This window comes from Agelaius phoeniceus, chromosome 6, assembly GCF_051311805.1.
Source record: "Agelaius phoeniceus isolate bAgePho1 chromosome 6, bAgePho1.hap1, whole genome shotgun sequence".
NCBI lineage: Eukaryota > Metazoa > Chordata > Aves > Passeriformes > Icteridae > Agelaius > Agelaius phoeniceus.
This window is the reverse complement of record NC_135270.1, coordinates 58,520,070-58,539,524: the sequence shown is the minus strand read 5'-3', so window position 1 is coordinate 58,539,524 and position 19,455 is coordinate 58,520,070. Positions and strand designations below refer to the sequence as shown.

General features: G+C 45.0%; 1 protein-coding gene across 1 annotated transcript in view; it reads left to right on the top strand.

Moving 5' to 3' along the window:
• Positions 1-17,719, top strand: part of MNAT1 (MNAT1 component of CDK activating kinase) — a 119,689-nt gene extending 101,970 nt beyond the window's left edge. The window contains exon 8 of the mRNA XM_054634683.2: positions 16,543-17,719. Coding sequence (XP_054490658.1) covers positions 16,543-16,663 — 121 coding nt within the window. The 3' untranslated portion in view covers positions 16,664-17,719. The remainder of the gene's footprint in view (positions 1-16,542) is intronic.
• The last annotated feature ends 1,736 nt before the right edge of the window (positions 17,720-19,455 follow it).

Here is a 19,455-nt window from a genome sequence, read left to right as displayed (position 1 = left end):
GATGCCTCAGGCTTTGGCTTTTATATTTTTCAGATTCTGTGCTGCTTTAGTGTGTACTTCTGAGCTTCATACTAGGGGATGGTGAGCTCTCTGCACAGAGCAGGGAGACAAAACAATTCCTTCTCTAGCTGGGGACCAAGAACAAAGGATCCAAATCTCGGGCCCAAGAGCACAAACAACATGGACTGAAGAGAGAAAAACAAGAAGGATGGGATAAGCTTCATATTCTAAAGCTGTAATTGGACAATTAACTCCAATATGCAAATGGAGTAGAACTTATAAAAGTGAGAGACCCTGTGACCTGTTGTCCATTTTGTGACCATTTTGGTTCATCTTGGGTGCAGCCCTGGCTGGGCTCTTGTGCTGCCCAAGGTGGATCCATGGAGGCCTTTTAACAAATCCCTGCTTTATTCTTTAACTCTGTCTAGTCTCTGTTCTAGGTCAGCCTTCACAAGACTTCAGTTCAGTGTCTGTCATGTGAGGTAAAACTGAAGGAACCTTCAGTCTGGAGAAGAAAAGGCTTGGAAGGACCTTGTTGATGTGTGTGAATACCTGCTGGAGGGCAGGGAGTGAAGGGGACAGAGCCAGGTGCTCCTCAGTGATCCCAGTGAGAGGACAAGGTGTCATGGACACAAATGCAAATACATGGAATTCCACTGGAATACATGGAATCTATTTAGACATGGAATACATTTGCTGCAAGAGAGGTCAAACACTGGGACAGGTTGTCCAGGTAGTTTTTGGAATGTTCCTCCTTGCAGATACTAAAACTTGACTGGGTACAGCCCTGGGCAAGCCTGCTGAGCAGGGAGGACCAAGTGGGCTCCCTGTGTCCCTTCTCAGTGTCACTGTCCTGCTCTGATTGCATGGCAAGGTGAGAAGATTTCACTAAATAATCTCAGCAACAAGATATGTAAAATGATATTTTAAAATAAAGGGATTATTTATTTCAGATTGATGACTTCTAGAGCAGAATCCACTTGGAAGGGTCTTTTTTGTCTGCAGGCTGCCTTCATCATCTTAGTTCCTTTCTCCAGAGGTCTCAGAGGTTGCTCCATCAGTTTCTAAAGTGGGGTGTTGGATGCTGAGGCTGGAGTTTCCATCAGGTGTGGGCTTGGTAGCATGAAATCAGTGGAGCTGCATTGGTGTGAGAGATGATGAGTGGTACAGCTGTGTCTCCCTGAGATTTCAGAGGTGATCAAGTGTTGAACTGCCTTGCTGTTCCTGCATCCCCCTGCCAATTGTGTTCTTTCACCACTGAGTTTAAACTCTGCAGGAAAAAACTAATACTGAAGCACAAAGGTACATCTGCTCAGAAAAGAGGAGCAGATTGTCAGTGTCCTGCTGCTCCCACTGGAATGCTCAGGCTGCCATGCACTCCCTTTTCTGCCTCTGGAAAGGGATGGCTGGGGTGGAGGGAGTGTGAGTCCCACCCAGCTTTCCTTAGCTGTACTGTTAAACACCTTTCTCTAGCTCTTACTCAGGATATGCTACTGAGCTTGCATAATGCCAACCAGATAAAAATTCAATTGTCTGTAGCAAACACAGCAAATGGCATCACTTTGTTGTAGCAAAGAGCAAAGTGTTTGTCGTGCCTTTGATCTCTAAAGTGCTCTGATGTGGTGAGGTCATGTTGAGGAAAGCACTAACAGGCCTTTCCTTGAATTTTGTACGTAAAAGGGAGAAGGGAAAATGGAATTGAATGTGTGCTTATTGTGATAATTAATTTCAGTCAACAATTAGCTTGCTTTTTTGAAGCTCCTGCACAGGACTTGGTATTGGAATGGGACATTGGCAAATGACTTTATTAGTTTTCATTGAAAATTAGTATGTCTGTCAGCTTTTCAGTGCAGGGCTCATTTTGCTCTTCAGATCAGTAAGACTGCTGGCTTCCCTTTCAAAACTAATTTTCTTTATTGGTATATTTGCTTATGTGTCTTTAATCCTTCCAGTTACTGCTTTAGAAGATGTGGGAAGGGGAAGAACACTTGGTCCCTGAAGGTTGCTGTGAGCCAGTCACTGGTGGTATGAATGAAATATTTTCATACAGCATAAAACTTTATCTCAAAGAAAGTCTTGAGAAGTTAAAATAATGGTAAATGTTCTCTAGACCAACTCTTGCAGGGGCTAAATAGCCTGGCCTTGCTCCAGGAAGGCACTTAACAATGTGCTTAACTTTAAGCGCATTGAATATTCTTCCTGGCATGAGTGAAAAATCAATGAGGCTGCTCACATGCTTAAAATAAGACATGTGCTTAAGTGTCTTTCTGGACCTCAGCCAGAGCATTCAGCCTGTGAGATGAGCTGAATTCTAACTGTGGGCAAAAGCCAGTAGTGTTTCATTTTGCTTGTCTTGTGCCTTTCTGAAGAATGCATTGATATTGTCTGTGTTTATTTTAATTGGCCTCCATTTCCCATCTAAGCCCTACCAACTCCAAGGCTCTGGGAGTAAAATAGATGTGCAACTTAGGGCTGTCAAACAGCTTGTCAGGGGTAGTACTTAGACTGTATATATTGCTCTAGAGCAGGAACTGAACTTCAGAAAAGCTGGGAAAAGATGAGGTGAAACATGATTGTTTTCTTTGGTAGCCAAGGTTTTAATATGGAGAGAAAATGAAGAGGAGAGAAGAGAAGGGCTGGTGACACGTCACACCTTTTCAGTTAACATAGTTGCTTCTTAGGAAACATTAAAGAATGCAGACAGATGCATTAATAATCTGCTGGCAGTGGCTGTAGCCTTGGCAAGTCAGCTTTCCTACCTACTATTGATTTTTCTGACTCTCAGGCAGCAATTTGCAATGGGTGGCATGATCCTTACCCTCAAAATGGGCAGGGAGAGGAGTTGTCACAGCCAAAATAATTTTTACTTTCTAACCAACCCCTCCTGTTTCTTCAACAGCATCTTTTCCTGCTTAGATGACAATTTCCACTGCTGACAACTGTGAATGATAAAATACACTATATTTAAACACAAACAGCCTTCATGGCTGGAGGTGCAAAATGACCCTGCAGGATGCACTGAGCTCTGAGCTGGCACCAGCCACCCCTGGGGAAGCAGCCCTCAAGTGCTGCCAGTCTGGGCTGTTACTGCTTGGCAACTGCAAAAGCACTGCAGCCATGGGCATCTCAGAGAAATCTTTGCTGTCAAGTCACACTTACATATCTGAGGAGGCAGAAATGTCATTCTCCCCCTTTTGTTTTCAGCATTTAGACAGTGCTTGGCTTTTGCTTTCCCTCTCTGTGTTTGCAGCTTCCTCCTAACATCACCAGGGCAGGGGATGGATTGGATTTATAGAGGATGAGAGAGAAACTTAGAGCAGTTGGAAAGAGAGTGGCCAGAATAAAGGAAAATGCAGCACAGATTTTTTTTTTTAAGGGTTAAATATGTAAACCTAGAAACAAGCAGTTGAATTTTTTGTGTTGTTACAAAAGTATTCCTGAAAATGCACCTCCATGAGGGAGCAGCTGCCATTTTTAGCAGATCTTCTCCCACACTGTGTCTTGAGCAGTTTTGAATGAGTTTGTAGGTTGTTGTTTTTCTTTCAGCTGCAGAAATTTGTTTGCAGAAATGTATAGCAGCAGGCTGGGTTTCAAGTTTGCTTCAAGGTAACTCACAGTGTGTGGTTTTGTTATGTACTTGTCCTAGTGGCCATTTATTTCTTTAGGCAGTGAATTTCTTTTTAATTACATAAAAGCTTAATAGAATCACCTGTCACATACAGAATTTCATCTGAATAAAATGTGATTAAATGTTCAGGTTTCAAGGGTATATTCATATTCTGGGATAGCTTAAATGGTGAAATAATGTGCATTAGGGATATCAGAGCCAGAATTAGCACTGGAAGAGTGGATGGAAAAGGAGATCTTAGAACTGTTTTGCTTTCAACTGTTTTCCCCTTGGCTTTTCTAAAATCAAGCTCAAGTAGCTCTGGGCGTGTATCTGTCTGCAGGTGTCTTCAATGTGACAGGGCCTTCTGCCACCTAGTGTTACTGGGAGCTCTCCTCAGCAGGAGAATTTATTAAATGTCATTTTTATTAGCAATCCACTCTGATTCCTGGGCACTTTCTGTGAATGTTTAACAAGGCACTTTCTGCACCAGTTTCAGAATCCGTTCAGTCAGCAGGCACCACTTCTTTTGAGACAGATTTTGGGGATGCAGTTTGCAAGTTGAGTTGAGTTGTTAACAAATAATCCATGGAGAATTTCAGCAGCTGTGGATGTCACTGCTCTGTAACAATTCTGTTGATATTTTCTAAGTGAAACTAAGGGGCTCTGCCTAGCTCAGCACACTCCTGTTTGATATCTGTGCTTCTGCTGTTTCAGGATATTGGATTAGACTGAAAGCAACAGAAAATTAAAATTAATTCAACAGAAATCATAAAAAAATGGTTCAATTTAGACACTTAACTCATTGTCTTTTTAGAAGAGTAAAATGAAGATCTCCTATCATCACTGCATTTTTCCCCTCTAGAAATTCTACCAAGGCACAATAGAGAAGGACAATAAAACCCAGAGAATTTCACCCAGATTTCACAATAGAATTGTTAAGCTGTTAAAACAGAAAAATAGCCTTAATGATGCTTTATATTTAAGGCAAATAATAATAGCTCCTACCATATGCTGACAGATAGAAGGAAATTGCCTAGGATTGAAGGAGTGGTTTTTTCCCCTTCATTCCCCTGTAAAAAATATTTTCAGGAGAGCAGAGCAGCTTTTCCCTCCTCCCCAGCCTAGGAGCTGGGAGTGCCCTGTGCCAGGGGGGTTTGGGAGCTCAGCCCAAAGGCTGCTCCTGCCTGGGGCAGATGTTTCTCATCCTGCAGCCATCCCTGGTGTGCAGGAGAAGCCTCTCCCTGAGCTCCTGCCCCCTTTGCTCCCTCCCACCTCTCCCAGGCCTTCCTGGGCAGCACACGCCAGCCTGGCTGGGAGCTGTAAACCTGATCTCAGCAGCAGCCTGAAATGCTGGCCTGCCCAGCACAGCCACAGCCTCAGGAGGCTGAGGGGCTCCTGCATTACAGCACAAGTCAGCTGCAAGGGAAACCCACCTGGTTTTCACCTTCTTTTGACCTGAACAATCTCATCTTCTTTAAATACTGTCATTCAAACTGCAGCGTTTGCTTTCAACAATTGCACTTTCCACATTCTGCCTAAAGAAAATAACTTTGGGTTCTTACTATCTGAAATGAATAACCAAGAGTTCATAGTTTTTCATTTGAGATAATTATTAGGTTTGGCAGCTTACTTACCTCATCAGTATCAGCAGCTAAAAACCCTCTAGAAATTCTTGTGCTATTTTGAGTCATATTAAACTGGAATTGCCATATGATGTGAATTCATTGCTACTCACTCAGAACAGAGGATGCTGTGTCACAGTGAAAACAGAACTGACTTTCTGCCTGAGGAAACTGTATTTCAAAGCTGAGGTTGTAATCACTTTTTCTGTGTTCATATGGTTTTTTTCTGTCAGCAGTGTTTTGAGGGCAAAGCCTGATTCACCCAGGGGCTGTGTTCTTCCCTGCTGGGACTAAAGCAAGACCTTAAATGCAAGAAAAACTTGAAAAGCATTGGGCCAGTTCATTTCCCAGCCTGGGGCATGAAATCCAGGTCCTCACCAGTGCTCCTGGGGCTAAAATACCTCCTGTGTGCTTGGAGCCAGCCTGGACTCTGCAGCTGTGTCCTGAGCTAGTGGGTGGCATCCCTGTGTCCATGGCAGGGGTGATCTTAAATGTCTCTTCCATCCCAAATCATTCTGTGATTCTGTGATACAATCACTGCTGTCCTCATCTGTTGCCTCAGAAGGGAGCATCAAGCAAAATGTGCTGAAAAGAGAGAGAAAAAAGTGTCTGTGCATCTCCAGCCTCCTCCTGTAGGTGTTCCTGACTGAGTGCTCTGTTCAGAAAGGGCTCCCTTTGCCTGCAGATGCATAATTGACATGGAAGCTGGAGGAATCTCTTTCATGTAGCTCTCCCAAAGCCCCAGTTCATCAATATGGATCTCTGGCTGTGTGCTGGGGGATTCATGGTGCTCAGTGGGGTGTGTGGAACATGGATAAAAAGGCAGAGCAGGAGGAACAGGAGGGAATTTTTATCCTAAAAGAAGAGTTTGTGTGTCCAAAAGATCTGTCTTTCAGAATAAAAGCTGTTCTCCTTTCTTGTCTGCAGAAGGGATGCTGTCCAGCCCAGGGAAGAAAAGACACAGTGGTGTCTTTAAAACTGAACTTGCCCTGTCCTTACATAAAAAATACAAGCCTATGAAAACAGTCTTGGCTTAGGTAGAAAATTACAGAACAGTGGTTGACTTCCTCAGAGTTATAATATATATTTAAACACATCCATGTTCTTCTTGTGCCCTTTGTCCTAAACACAGTGTGTGGGAGGAAGAGTGGAAAGATGAAGAATTTGGAGATCAGTCTATGCCAGAACATTTCCACAACACATTAAAGAGAGAGCTGCTTTGCAATTACAGAAATGGTAGATTAATGGTTGTTTTACCCATTGAAAAGAAAAAAAAAATCCAATATCACAGCTGAGAAAAGGCCCTTGTGTTCAATGACATTCTTCCTGGGGTCAAGTACGAGCAGAGCCTGATTTAGTCAGGGACTAAAGTGCAGCTGCAGCTCTGCAGTGAATCCTCCCCAGCCCTGTGTGCAGGCTGGGCACTGCAGTGTCCTTGTGCTCCATGGGGCCACTCAGTGTCACTGTCATATCTCCTGAAAAATCCCTCTGCCAGGATTTCTTCTCCTGGGAAGATGAGAAGCCTCAGAGAAAAACCAATATTATCTCATTTGCTTCTCCCTGTTCTGCTGCTTTGGAATGTGGCTGGAGATCATTTACCAACAGGTGCATGTTTGATTGGCTTCATGTGAATTGTTTTTACTTAATGACCAATCACAGCCAGCTGTGTTGGACTCTGAGGAGTCAGTCATGAGTTTTTCATTCTCATTCTTGGTAACGTTCTGTCTGTATCCTTTCTCTATTCTTTTGTATAGTTTATAGTATAGCATTTATGACATAATGTAATTATAATATACTATAATGTAAATATAATATAATGTAAATATAATGTAATGTAAATATAATGTAATGCTAATATAATATAATATAATATAATATAATAGCCTTCTAAGAACATGGAGTCAGATTTACCCCTGCAAATACCACAGCTTAGGGCTGCTCAGCTGCTGCCCTTGCAGCTGTTGGAGTCTTGGTGCTACGATGCCCAGTGGGTAGGAAGAATGATGCACAGAACTTCATGATATCAGAAGGTTAATTAATTACTTTATTATACTATATTATACTATATTACAGAATATTACACTAACAAGAGCTATCACTAACTAAATAACTAACTAACTTGTGACTGTCTGCAGACTGACAGTCCACACAGCTTGGACATTTAATTAACATAAACAATCTCTCCCAGCATCCAATTACAGAATTCTTTCAGGTAAACAACCTTCCCAACACATTGCACCACGTGCAAGCACCAGGGGCAGCAAATGAGATGAGAATTATTTTGCTCATTCTTCTCTCCGTTCGGAGGGCACGTGAATACCACACTGGAGCACTTTCAGTGGGGGCTGATTGATTTAGTGGATGTGGAAGTGCAGAGCTGGAAATGTGAGTGAGGAGAAGGCCTTGGTGCTGGGCAGGGTGTTGAGAGCACAGACAGCTGGCGGGTGACCTCGGCATGGTGACAAACGGGGGACCAGGTGCCCCTGCTCGTCCCAGCCCCCGCGCAGTTACGGAAGCCCCTGGCGCTGAAGGAAGGCTTCCTGTGAGCAAGGCTTCCAGAAATAAACACTGACCTCTTGCTACAGCTGAGTGCACAGGGGGGGAGGAATCCAGGCAGCTCTTTGGGGAGCAGTTAAAGCTGAAATCCTTGCAGTTTAAAGGGAAAAAGGAATTAATCCGAATGGTAGTGGCTGTGCATGTTTTGGAGCTGGCAAGGATGCGTGGTGTGGTGATGTGTGGGTGAGCAACGAGAAGGAAAATGTTCACACAGCACAGTCAGGGATGGCTCTTCCCTGACATGTGTGGAACCATCAAACAAGTAAATATTTTACTGGGAGGAAAGTGGGATGGATTGCTGGGTCACTGCTGCAGCAGGACACTGGTGGCTTTGGGTTTCCAGGGTCCAAAAGGTTTTCCCTTTATAGAAAGGACATTATAAGGGAGAAGAGGATGGGGGAATAACTCATCACTATTATTGGGGGAGGAAGTCCCCCAATAATCAAAGAAAGAGAAGCCAGCATAGAATTTGTATAACATCTCCTTTACAGAACTGAAACATGTGACCAAAAAGAACTTGCATAGCCTTTAGTTTTCCTTTGCTTGCAAAGGATTTGTGTATTTGCAGGTTCTGCTTTCCTGTTTTTGTTTTAAAATAGGCAGTTGTGTGCTAAAATGAGAACTTTCAGATAATCCTTGTCTTGAATCCACCGTGCAGCAGCACAGAAACCTGTCACCCACATTGCCTCAGACCTGCTAGGATGTTCCTCCTTTCTCTAAGGGCTCCTTAGTGAGGTTGTGATGTACTTTAGCAGCTTCAGGGCTGTTTGTTTTTCTTTTCAACTGAAAAATCCCCGACAAAACAAGATGACCTCTGTCATCACTTTAACTTTTGAAACTGTGTTCAAGATTTCCCACATTAGCTCAGAACCACTGAGTGCTCCAAAGACAGCATTGGCTGCTCTCTTGCACTGGAATTCACATTTTCTGAGGCTGTAACTGTTACACCTCGTCTGAAGTGATGCTGCCTGATCAAATGTTAAGAGAAGCTGATTAAATGCAGCATTTGATTATTATAAAAGGGAATATGCAGGCACCCACTGTGAATTGTGAGCTCATATGAGGGGCAAAATGTGGCTCTCAAACATGCACTGGATTTACACATGGGAATTCTTGTTGAATGTGAATCTCTAGCTTGGATAACTCCTCAGTGAGAAGAGGAGGTTTATTTAACTTGTTAATATTTGTAACATCTCCAGGTGTAATTGGGTTTCCAGTTCCTTTTGAAGAGGGAAATAGGTCAGCTTGCACCATTTAAGGGGTTTATGTCCCATTTCAAAGGAGTTTTTACATCTACAGGTCACAGTGCTTGAAGTTGATAATCTCACAGCCTGTGGTCCATTGTTCTTGGAGTTTATAGACCTTTCTCCATGAAATGGTTGTGAGGTGGTGCCTTCTTGGGTAGGGCACCACCATATAATATAATATAATATTTGGAGTTTATAGACCTTTCTCCATGAAATGGTTGTGAGGTGATGCCTTCTTGGGTAGGGCACCACCATATAATATAATATTTGGAGTTTATAGACCTTTCTCCATGAAATGGTTGTGAGTTGGTGCCTTCTAGGGTAGGGCTGTGCAGTGGGACTGGAATTGTCCAAACCTCCTTTTTTTGGCAGTGCCTGCAGGTCCTGGCCCAGGGCTGCATCCAGCCTGCAGCAGAGGAAATGTGCAAAATGCATATCAGGGCAGAGGAGTACAAAGCTTCCTTTATTCTATAAAACCTTTTTCATCGTTAGTTTCCTGTCTTTACACTTTAAAACATCCACTTCTTTTAAAATGATATCAGTTTCTGGGAGGCGGAAGGCATTGCTCCTTTTCCTTTGATCTCCATTTCTCTGTGGCTTTTCATCTTACCTCAAGGCAACAGCACTGGCTTCTCAGTTACTCCAAAAGCAAATGTTTATGTGTTAAATAAATGCAAGTACCTGAGTCTGGTCTCACATCTATTTAAAAACCTGGGCAGCAGTAGAATTGCAGTGCTGGGAAAATGCTGGAGAACCAGGTGCTCTCTAAAACTTTTCTTCCTTTAAAACTCTTTTTCTGCCAGTAGAAGAGCTGGGTTTTTTATGAGGAGCACTGAAGGTGTATTTTGAGGTAGCTGTCATAAAGAAATTTCCCTCCATTCCACTCCCCAGTGGGTTAGATTTGCAGTGGAAATGGTTGGTCTCTGGATTTCATCACAAAAAGAGGAAGTTTTTAGGGAAAGTAGTATGGGAAAATCTGATTCTGTTCTCTTCCTCCACCCAGGAGGGCTTCTGTGACTTTGGGCCTTTGCATTTCAAGGTTTTTGTACTCCAAGGTCCATGGCTGCACTCACCAGTTCAGATGTAATCTGCAATAAACTCTTAAGATGGGTCATTAGATATATCTTACAGGTCATGTATGGCTTAACAGAGGAAACAGTTTATGTGAAACATCAAATTAAAGTGCTGCAGTTTTTGCATTAAACCCTCAGAAATCCCTTTATTGGTCACTGAGCTGACTGGGAAGGGGCTCTGAGCCCAGGGTGTTGCTGGGTCACTGCTGCAGCAGGACACTGGGGGCTTTGGGTTTCCAGGGTCCAAAAGGTTTTCCCTTTATAGAAAGGACATTATGAGGGAGAAGAGGATGGGGGAATAACTCATCACTAATTTCTACCTTTGGAGTCAGAACTGGCTTTATCAGCAGCAGCTCTTTCCTACCTAATACCACATTTTGAGGCTTTTTTTGCCTCTTTCAGTGTCTGTTAGCAGAACTGTGTCCTGTTCTCTCTTAGCTGAGGTGTGCTCTGGCAGACCTGCTTTGTTTTCCTTTTAAAGTACTTTGTTTCACCACACACAGTTTGCACACACTCCTGCCCTGAGAAAACTCTGACAGTGTTTGAAACAAATTGCTGTTTAGAAAAAGCAGATGGAAGAGGTTAAAAAGAAGCACTAGGAGTCCTATATTTCTTCTATTGATTTTCTGGGCTGGGGCATTTCCTGTATTTTCTACTGGGAAAGTTTATTTCTGGTAGAACAGAGTTCTTCACTCAGAAAACCTAAAAGTTCTAGGAGCTTAAACTCATAATTTCATTTTTTCATAATCCCTAACTGTAACAAAAAGAGCTCCATTAGAGCCAGAAGGCATCTGCTTTTGCAGGATTTATTGCAAGATGAAGGCACTAAATTTCCTTGCTGGAAATCAGAATTGTGATGAGTAAGCAATGGTTCTGCAGCAGGTTCCTGGGGCAGGGGTGAGGGAAATGGGCTGAGCAAGTTTGTGGCATGGAGAAGGGTCTGGCATTCATCTGACACCTCAGAGAGCACTTTCTGCTCACTGAGCCCTCAGAAAGCAGCACAGGGTTATTAATAATACCAAACCAGCCTGGCTTGCTAAGCTGAATGTGCACAGCACTGCTGTCTGCAGGTGGGACTGCTGGGGCTGCAGGGGTGGTGCCTGTGCTGGATCACTTGTCTTTGGCAGAAATTTATAGAAACCAAAACTGTTGTGCTATTTAGAGTGACTTTTCCTTGTACCTCTGCACTGTGGGCTGTGTTCAGTCCATAAGTTGCCATAATCTGGGTGAAAATGTGTTTTTTATCTCTCTATGCATAACCCTGTTTTGATATCCATCCACACTTAATGCTGCAATTGTATACAGAGAAGCATTGAAAAAAACCCCAAACAAATAAGAGAACTCCTTCAGTGGTTGCACCTATTGAATGGATTTGCTCCCATTTTGTCTGTGGGGTCTGGAGGGTGGAGGAGAGGAGAGGCAGGGCTGGCAGTGGGACCTCGGGCAAGGAGGGACTGGGTTGGGCTCATGAGGAGCCCTGGCTGAGCTCATGGCTCTGTTAAACTTGAATTCTGTGTCAGAACAGGCTGGGGTTCAGCAGGGATTTCTGCTACCACTCACAGCTGGTGGGTTTAACATCTAAATACAATCATACTGCCCACAGAGTGTCTGCTAAAATGGATGGAAATCTGTTTGTTTGGTTTTTTTTTGAAATTTGAGGATCAGGCTTGTAGCTACTCCCTGGAAGGATGAATTGCTATTCTGGGTTTGAGTACCAGCTTTGTGCCTTGTGTTTTTGCCCTGCCTTAGTCATGTTAGTCTGAGAGAGGGAGAACCACACCATATTTGAATATCACCAATGTATTTCCTGGGGCTATATAATGGAGAACAGCAATGAGCTTGGCTCATTTTATCAATAAATTCTGTTTGACTGCACAGACTGACTGTGGTAGAGCTGCCTGGTTGAAAGGAAAGCAGAGCTGAGCAGAGGAGCTCAGTTTGTACCTGCTCAGGGCTGGAGAGGAGCCCAGGGCTCATTGCTCAGCAAAGCCAGGCCAGGCACTGCCCAGTTCCTCCTGTGCTCTGTCCTCTGATACCAGAGACCCAGTCCCTGCAGCTCCTGTGAGTAACACAGCAATAGCTCATCCCAGGGATTGGTAAATCCAGTGAAAATGCTGGCTCCAGAAAGGCCCAGGAATGCAGCAGCCTATGCTACTGCCTTCCTACTGCTTCACAGCTTTCCACACTGGAGTATTTTGCTTGCTTTATGCAACCACTATTTATTATTTAAATGATGAATCTGGAAGATTTCCCAGATCTAATGTCTGCCCCATTACTTAATGTCATGGATACTGCAGATAATCAGATGAGCAGTAAATCTACTCTGTGGAATAGAATTAATTTTTTTTTCCCCCTGTAAAACAACTTGTGAATGATTTTTCTTTTCTTCACTCCCATAAAATACCTAATAGGTAAAAAAAAAAATCAGTGTGCCAAATTCACAGTTGTTCCACATGTATCTCTAAGTGATGCATCTGCAGAAACCCCCCCTGGGAGTGTGTTTATCTCAGGTAACAGGAAAGATTGTGTGAAATAATCCCTAGCACTGGTACTTTCAGTTGGGTGGGTGCAGGGACATACTCTGGTTTGTGTTTGGTTCTTTTTCTTTGTTTAGGTGAGGGTTTTTAGCTTTGTTTGGTTTTTGGTTGGTGTTTATTTTAGCCAGGTTTGATTGTGCTGTTTCTCCACTCTCTCTGATTGTTTCTGACGTCTTTCCTGAATTTCTCTGGAACAAGACCACCCTGCTGAGCAGTGAGGGGATGTTTGCCAGTGCCCTGGGTGTTGCTGAGCTGCTGTTGGGTGCTCTGGCTGTCAGCAGCAGCAGTGCCAGGGGCTCTGGGGCTCCTGGGGAGGCACAGGGGGTCACATCTGCTGCCACACTGAGCCCACGTAGCTCTCACAGTCCTGTCCTGCTGAAGTGGTTGTGACTCAGCCTTGGGAAAAGAGAAAAAATGAAGAAAACCCCTCCCAGGAACAGCCAGCTCGATTCTGAGCCTCCAGAATGAGTGTGAATTACACTTCTTTCCTTGAAAACAGGAGGGGTTTTTTTTCATTTTTTTTTCCTCCCACCCCCTCCATGGTGATGAGAAACTGAAGGTCAGGAATGAGCCCCCCAAGGCTCATGAAGAACAAAATATGATGTGTTTGAACTGATGTGAAAGCTTAATGGGGAAGATCAACATCCAAAGGCTGCAGCCAAGGAAAGGGGGCTTGTTTGGGCATAGGCATTGCTGGGAATGGGAAGTGTGAAATGGTGGGGCAGGGAACACTCAGCCCTTTAGCCCTGCTCAAAAATAATAGTGCAGGCTTTTTTCAACTTCAGAGTTTAGTCTGCCCTCAGTAAAAACAAGTTACATGAAAAAACTGTGCACCAGAAAAAGCAAACCTCTTTTTCCTGGTCTCTGCTTATAAGATTTACAGGTACTTAAAATAAACCTATGAAAAACAGACCCAGTGTGCTGGAATTTGCTAACTAGTGAGAGCAATTACCTCCAGGTCCCAGGACCTAACGGAGCTCGGCTTTTTGGAAATAAAACTTGGCAAGCCCTTCTTCCTGCTGCTGTTGTAAAGGTGTACATGAAAAGATGTGCTGACCTCTGCCAGAAACCCCAGGAATCCAGTTCAGAGAGATTCTCCTGTGGAGGGGATGGCTGGAATCAGGCAGCACAGATGGGGACCGGTGTGGAAAAGGCAGCAAAACCCATTCGCTTCTCATTGTGTGGCTTCAGCGTGGCAGATTCTTTGCAATTGCCTGGTGTACCACAGTAATTAAATGGGTCAAGAGCAGTAAGTTCAGATACTTAACAAGAAAATAAAGACCTCACTTGACAGCCAGCAGCAGGCTGTGCTTGTTTCACAGGAGTAAGGAGAATTAGGGCAGGTTGTGCTGTAAAAGTCGATGGGAGCCTTTTTGGCAATGATTTTGTGTTGCTGCAGAGATCACCTCCCAATTAACTGTAAGTGCTGCAGTGGCTGGAAGTCAGGTTGTCTTATGAAACTAATGCTCCAATTTCAGATGTCCTAGAAAAAGGGAAACAATAGACTCTGTTTTTCTCCTTTCAGTGATATATAAGTAAGGGAAGATAAGAAAAGTAATGAGAAAGACACAACCGACCTTTGTTAATATTGAAATGTAAAATACTCCCATTTTCACTGGACTGTTTAATGCAGGAGGGGAAAATGAAGTTGTGCAATGAAATAAATATGATAGAAGTGAAATACAAGGTGGGAACTGATTTTTGTAAAAAAAAACTTTCTGTTTTAGAGGGTAGAGGTAGTTTCACACCAGCATTTTGAAGGAAATTTTTTGTTGTTGTCAGTGCCCATCATTCCTGCCTGGGGAAAGGAGCTCCTGTTTCCCACAGCAGTTTTAAAAGTCCTTTGGGAAGGATGAGATCTTCCTCTTAAAATATTAAGGGACAAGTAACAAGAATCTTAAGAAAAAAATTAAAACCCATAAAATGTGTTCTGCCACAAACCAGGAGCTCTCTGCAGACCACCTCCCCTTGCAAATTAAGAGATGGGACCAGCTTTGTTGCTGTGTTTGTAAGTTCTTTTGGACTGAGCACTATTAAAAGGGTTTATTTTATTTTATTATTACGTTGTGTTCTCCTGCCTGTGTCTGTGCTGATGGAAACCAATGTCTGGCAGTGAGGGCCAGATTCTGTCACAGCTTGGTACAAAACACCTCAGCTCAGTCACAGGAGGTAAATTCAGTCTCAGCTTCAGCATCTCACCAAGAATCCCTCAGAAACATTGCTCATGTCTGTGCATTGTGGTTATTAGGTGCAAGAAATACAGTTTTTAAAACTGTAATTAATCATTTCTCAGTAATCTCTTTTTCTATGCTTTTATGGCATCAATGGGTATGACTGTTTATTATGTCTTACCTATAAAATCTGACCTGTTTTATATACTCTTTATGGAAACAGTGTACAGTCATAAATTAAAAGATGCAACTGTTTTGGATATTTTACTGGTGGTCCTGTATTTTCCTGCCAAAAGTGCAGCTGTTTTAGGTTTCTTGGGATAACATTATAAAAGGCTGTGTGCGTTTTGCAAGTTTATGCTTGGATTGCCAAGCCAGAGGTGGAATGACTCAACCTTCCCAGGAGCAACATGTACCAAGTGAGGAATCAAAACAGCGGCCGAAGCGCCCCTGTGGAAAGCACGTGGTGTTTATGGGGCTGTGTCTGATGGTCAGGATGGGAGGTGGTTCTTGTGCTGCTCCTGCTGGGCTCTGGATCTGTTTGATGGCGTTTGGTGCAGAGCTGGGGGAGAATCTGATCTGTCTTGTCCTTGTCTCACGGGGTGCAGGAGCTGTGGGGTTACAGTGTGGGATGGAGCCATCCTTTAGCAGGAGCTCTGCGTGTGCAGCTGGGGTGGAGCCCTTGGAAGGAGCCAAGGGGAGCCAAGAGTGGCAGTGCCAGCACAGGCAGTGTGTTTGTGCTTCCATGTCAGTTTGTGCTTCCATGGCAGTTTGTGCTTCCATGTCAGTTTGTGCTTCCATGTCAACTCCTGCTTCCATGTCAGCTCCTGCTTCCATGTCAGTTTGTTCTTCCATGTCAGTTTGTCCTTCCATGTCAGCTCCTGCTTCCATGTCAGTTTGTCCTTCCATGTCAGCTCCTGCTTCCATGTCAGTTTGTGCTTCCATGTCAACTCCTGCTTCCATGTCAGTTTGTGCTTCCATGTCAGTTTGTGCTTCCATGTCAACTCCTGCTTCCATGTCACTTTGTGCTTCCATGTCAGTTTGTGCTTCCATGTCAACTCCTGCTTCCATGTCAGTTTGTGCTTCCATATCAGCTCCTGCTTCCATGTCAGTTTGTCCTTCCATGTCAGTTTGTCCTTCCATGTCAACTCCTGCTTCCATGTCAGCTTGTGTTGTTTCTATGTCAGCTCAACGCTCTGGGAGGTTTGGGGTACAATTAGATGGCTCTGCAAATGGGTGATGATGATTAATTAATGGGGAAGTTTAGAGCCTTCTTTAGGCAAAGTGATGGTGGCCTCCCACAGATCTAATTCCCAGGGTCAGTGGGCTCCAGGCACAGGTAGGAAGCAAAGGAAGCTCAGCCCTCTGGTTATCAGAGCAGCCGGCACAGTCAGCTCGGGGGAGTGTTGGGCATTAAGTGGCAGAGCTGAAACCCTCCTGTTCCTCTGGTGGTGTCCTTGTCTGGGCAGGACCTGTGGGAGTGGGGAAATGAGCCACCCCCAAAGGGAGCACAGAGACACAAACCCGGGGTGCCCTTACCCCGGTGCCACCAGGGCTGGCTGGGGCAGCCTGGTGGAGCTGTGTCATTGCTTTAACTCTGACAAGCTTTACCCTGCTGTGGGCAGCTCCATCTCCTTGCCTTCTCCTGAAATGTTCTCTCATCCTCGCTGTGCTGTGAACCCCAGGGTGTTTGATGTGTCTGAAATGACGCTGCTCTTTGCTGCAGGTACCTCACCCACGTTCGAGCCGCCTCCCCGCAGGACCTGGCTGGGGGCTACACGTCCTCGCTGGCTTGTCACCGGGCCCTGCAGGACGCTTTCAGCGGGCTCTTCTGGCACCCCAGTTAGCCCGGGAGCACCAGGCTGTGACCAAGGGACACCCAGCGGGGCGAGGAGCGGCGCAAGGCAGCGAAGGCGGGGCGGGATCGCGTCCGCCCGCACCGGCCGGGCTGCGCTCGCTGCTCTGTGCCCCCCTCTGGTGCAAACCCGGCTGCGCTCAAGTGTTAAAGGGAAAAACCAAACCCCCTCTGCACCGGAGCTGTGTAAAATGGCAGATACATTCTTGTGGAGGGGGAAACTCGTTACTCATGTGGCACTTTGCTGAGGGAGGCTGAAGCAATAAGCCACATCTAATGGAAGATGTGAATAACTCAGCTGTGTACGTTTGAGGCTTAAAGAAATACACTTGTAAATTTTTTTTTAAATAAAGCCAGACTTTAATAAAGTTTGTGGTTTTACTCTTATTGCAGGGTTTTATTTGCACAAGCATTTAAATGCCATTTTGATTATAACATTTAGTGTCAATATTCAAGCCTGCATTTTCTTCCCATAAAACTAGTTTTCCCAGTTTAGACAAGTGGGTTTTTCCTCCTGCCAGCTGGAGGAGACAAGAAACTCTGGAAATATGCTGACACAGCTCTTGTGTGGGATCCTTCCTCCCTGTGTCACTTGGTTCTTACCTTTGCTTGGAAAACAAAGCTTTAGCTCAAGGTCTTTCAGCTGAGGTGCTCTAGAAGCAATCTAAGAAATGTCAACACAAGGCATTGTAGTCAAAATTGTGGGGTTGCCTTTTGGGGTTTGTTTGTTTTGCTTTTGTATGTTTGCTTTTTCCTGTTTATCTCCATTTGCAGCTTTTCTGTCATAAACTCAGGAGTTTATTTAGGTGGGAACATCCCTTTGGCTTTGGGGATGGTCCCTGCCACCTGATGTGATCCTTTTTGTATTCCTTGCCTGCTCCTTGTGATGGAGCCTTGACCAAGTGCAGGAGGTGGGAAGCTGCTCAGGACAGCCACCCTGGGCCATGTTTTATAGGCCACCTGCTCATAGCTGCTGAATCCTGCTCTGAGGAGTGCACTAGATGGATGGATTTTCTCTATGCTGTAATAAAGAGATGAATGAGATCTATTCCAGACTTGGTGTTTTCTTTTTAAAGAAAATGGGGGGAGATGGCAAAATTTCCATTGCCTTTTGAAATCCCCTTGGTTGTGCCCAGAACAGCTGCTGACAAGGAATGTTCCAGAAGGCAGAGGTAAGGAGATCAGATCCTTCCCTCCTCTATTCTTTCTCCCAGGCTCACCCAGGCTGGCAAGGATGCACCTCACCAATGATCTCTTCCTATTAGTTTTGTAAAGCCCCAGGTCATGCCCTAATGAATGCAGAACTGCATATGCATATTAATATTTATAATTTCAATACATTCATTAACTTGTGCATAGCTTGGCTGTTATTTATTATGCCATTTCTTGCACACAGAACTGGCAACTGCACAGAAAGCTGGAAAACCCCTGGTTATGAGCATAGTCATGTATCTGCTAGTCTGGTATCTGAACTGAAGTTATGCTGCTTGAATAACACTGACATTCAGTCCTTTTACTGCTTCAAATCCTTCCCTGGGACACTGTAGTGAAAATCAGAGTGACATGTTTTACAGGCTTGGCCCAGAAATGGTGATCAAAGCCTGGCTTGGGTTGGCGCAGTGGTGCAAGCCCTAAATTGGGGCTGTGGAGCAATGTGAAGTCACAGGGACCCACAGTCTGTGTCAGGCAGGGATCCCAGGGAGGCTGCACCATTCCAGAGTGGTGGAGGAACTTATCACTGCAGCAGTGCTTGTGGGGGGCCCTGGAGAACAGGAGCTGCCTTCAGATGGTTATGGAAAGGGGGAGGCAGCAGCTGGAGAGCAGCAGAGGTGTCAGGAAACGGGACAAGCAGCGGGGCTGGGGCAGAATCCCAGCAGAGCCGTGCCTGGGAGGGGAGAACAGGCTGGAGCTGCAGGGGCTGGAGCTGCAGGGCTGAGCAGGAGTGCTGGGGCTCAGTGCAGGCCAGGGAGGGAGCAGGACCCCTGGGTGAGGCAGGACAGCCTCCCTGGGGATGGATCAATGAGATCCTGCAGGAGCCCGGCTCGCTCCCAACACCGGCCGCGCAGCCAAGGGAAGGAAAGGCCGGCACACGGAGCCACCAGCAAAACAAATCCCTGGCCCTTGGTGGTGTTTGGGTGAGAACCAAAAATGCAGCAGGCTCAGGGCTGGGGCCACAGCAGCAGGGCCAGGAGGGTGACAGACATCTGGTTGCTGGGCGTGAGCTCAGAGCCTGGGCTGAGGGAAAATATCTGAAACTGAGAGGGCGAGCCGAGTTCTCCGGCCAAATAAACTATTTGTGGTTGACATTGCCCAACAATAGTTTGGATGGGTAAGAAAAGGAAATCAAAGGCAGAGGCTTTTCAAATCCCTGCAGAATACAAGCAGCCAGCCAGAAAGATCATCCAGGGACTGCAGCAGGGGAGCAGGCAGAGGTGGGGAGAGCTGGGAGAGGGCAGAGGCACAAAAGCCACGGCAGGACACGGTTTCAGGAGGACAGAACTGTTTTTCAGGTGCTGGTTTCAGCCTGGAACTGCAATGAGAGCATGAACTTCATCTGCAAACATGCAAAAGACATTAAAGTCTTTCTGGCTCTAACCATGGGCAAACACAAAGTTAGGAGTCAACTAATCTCTAACTAAATCTTGGTGTTAAAAAGAATTTTTTACTCAAAACCTCAGGATGTTGGGCTATCAGGCCCTTTTGGTATCTCAGGTTAAGCTTTTGAAAGGTTACCTTGCTTACACAAGAGTTGTTTGTGCATCTGCTAACCATAATCCAATATTC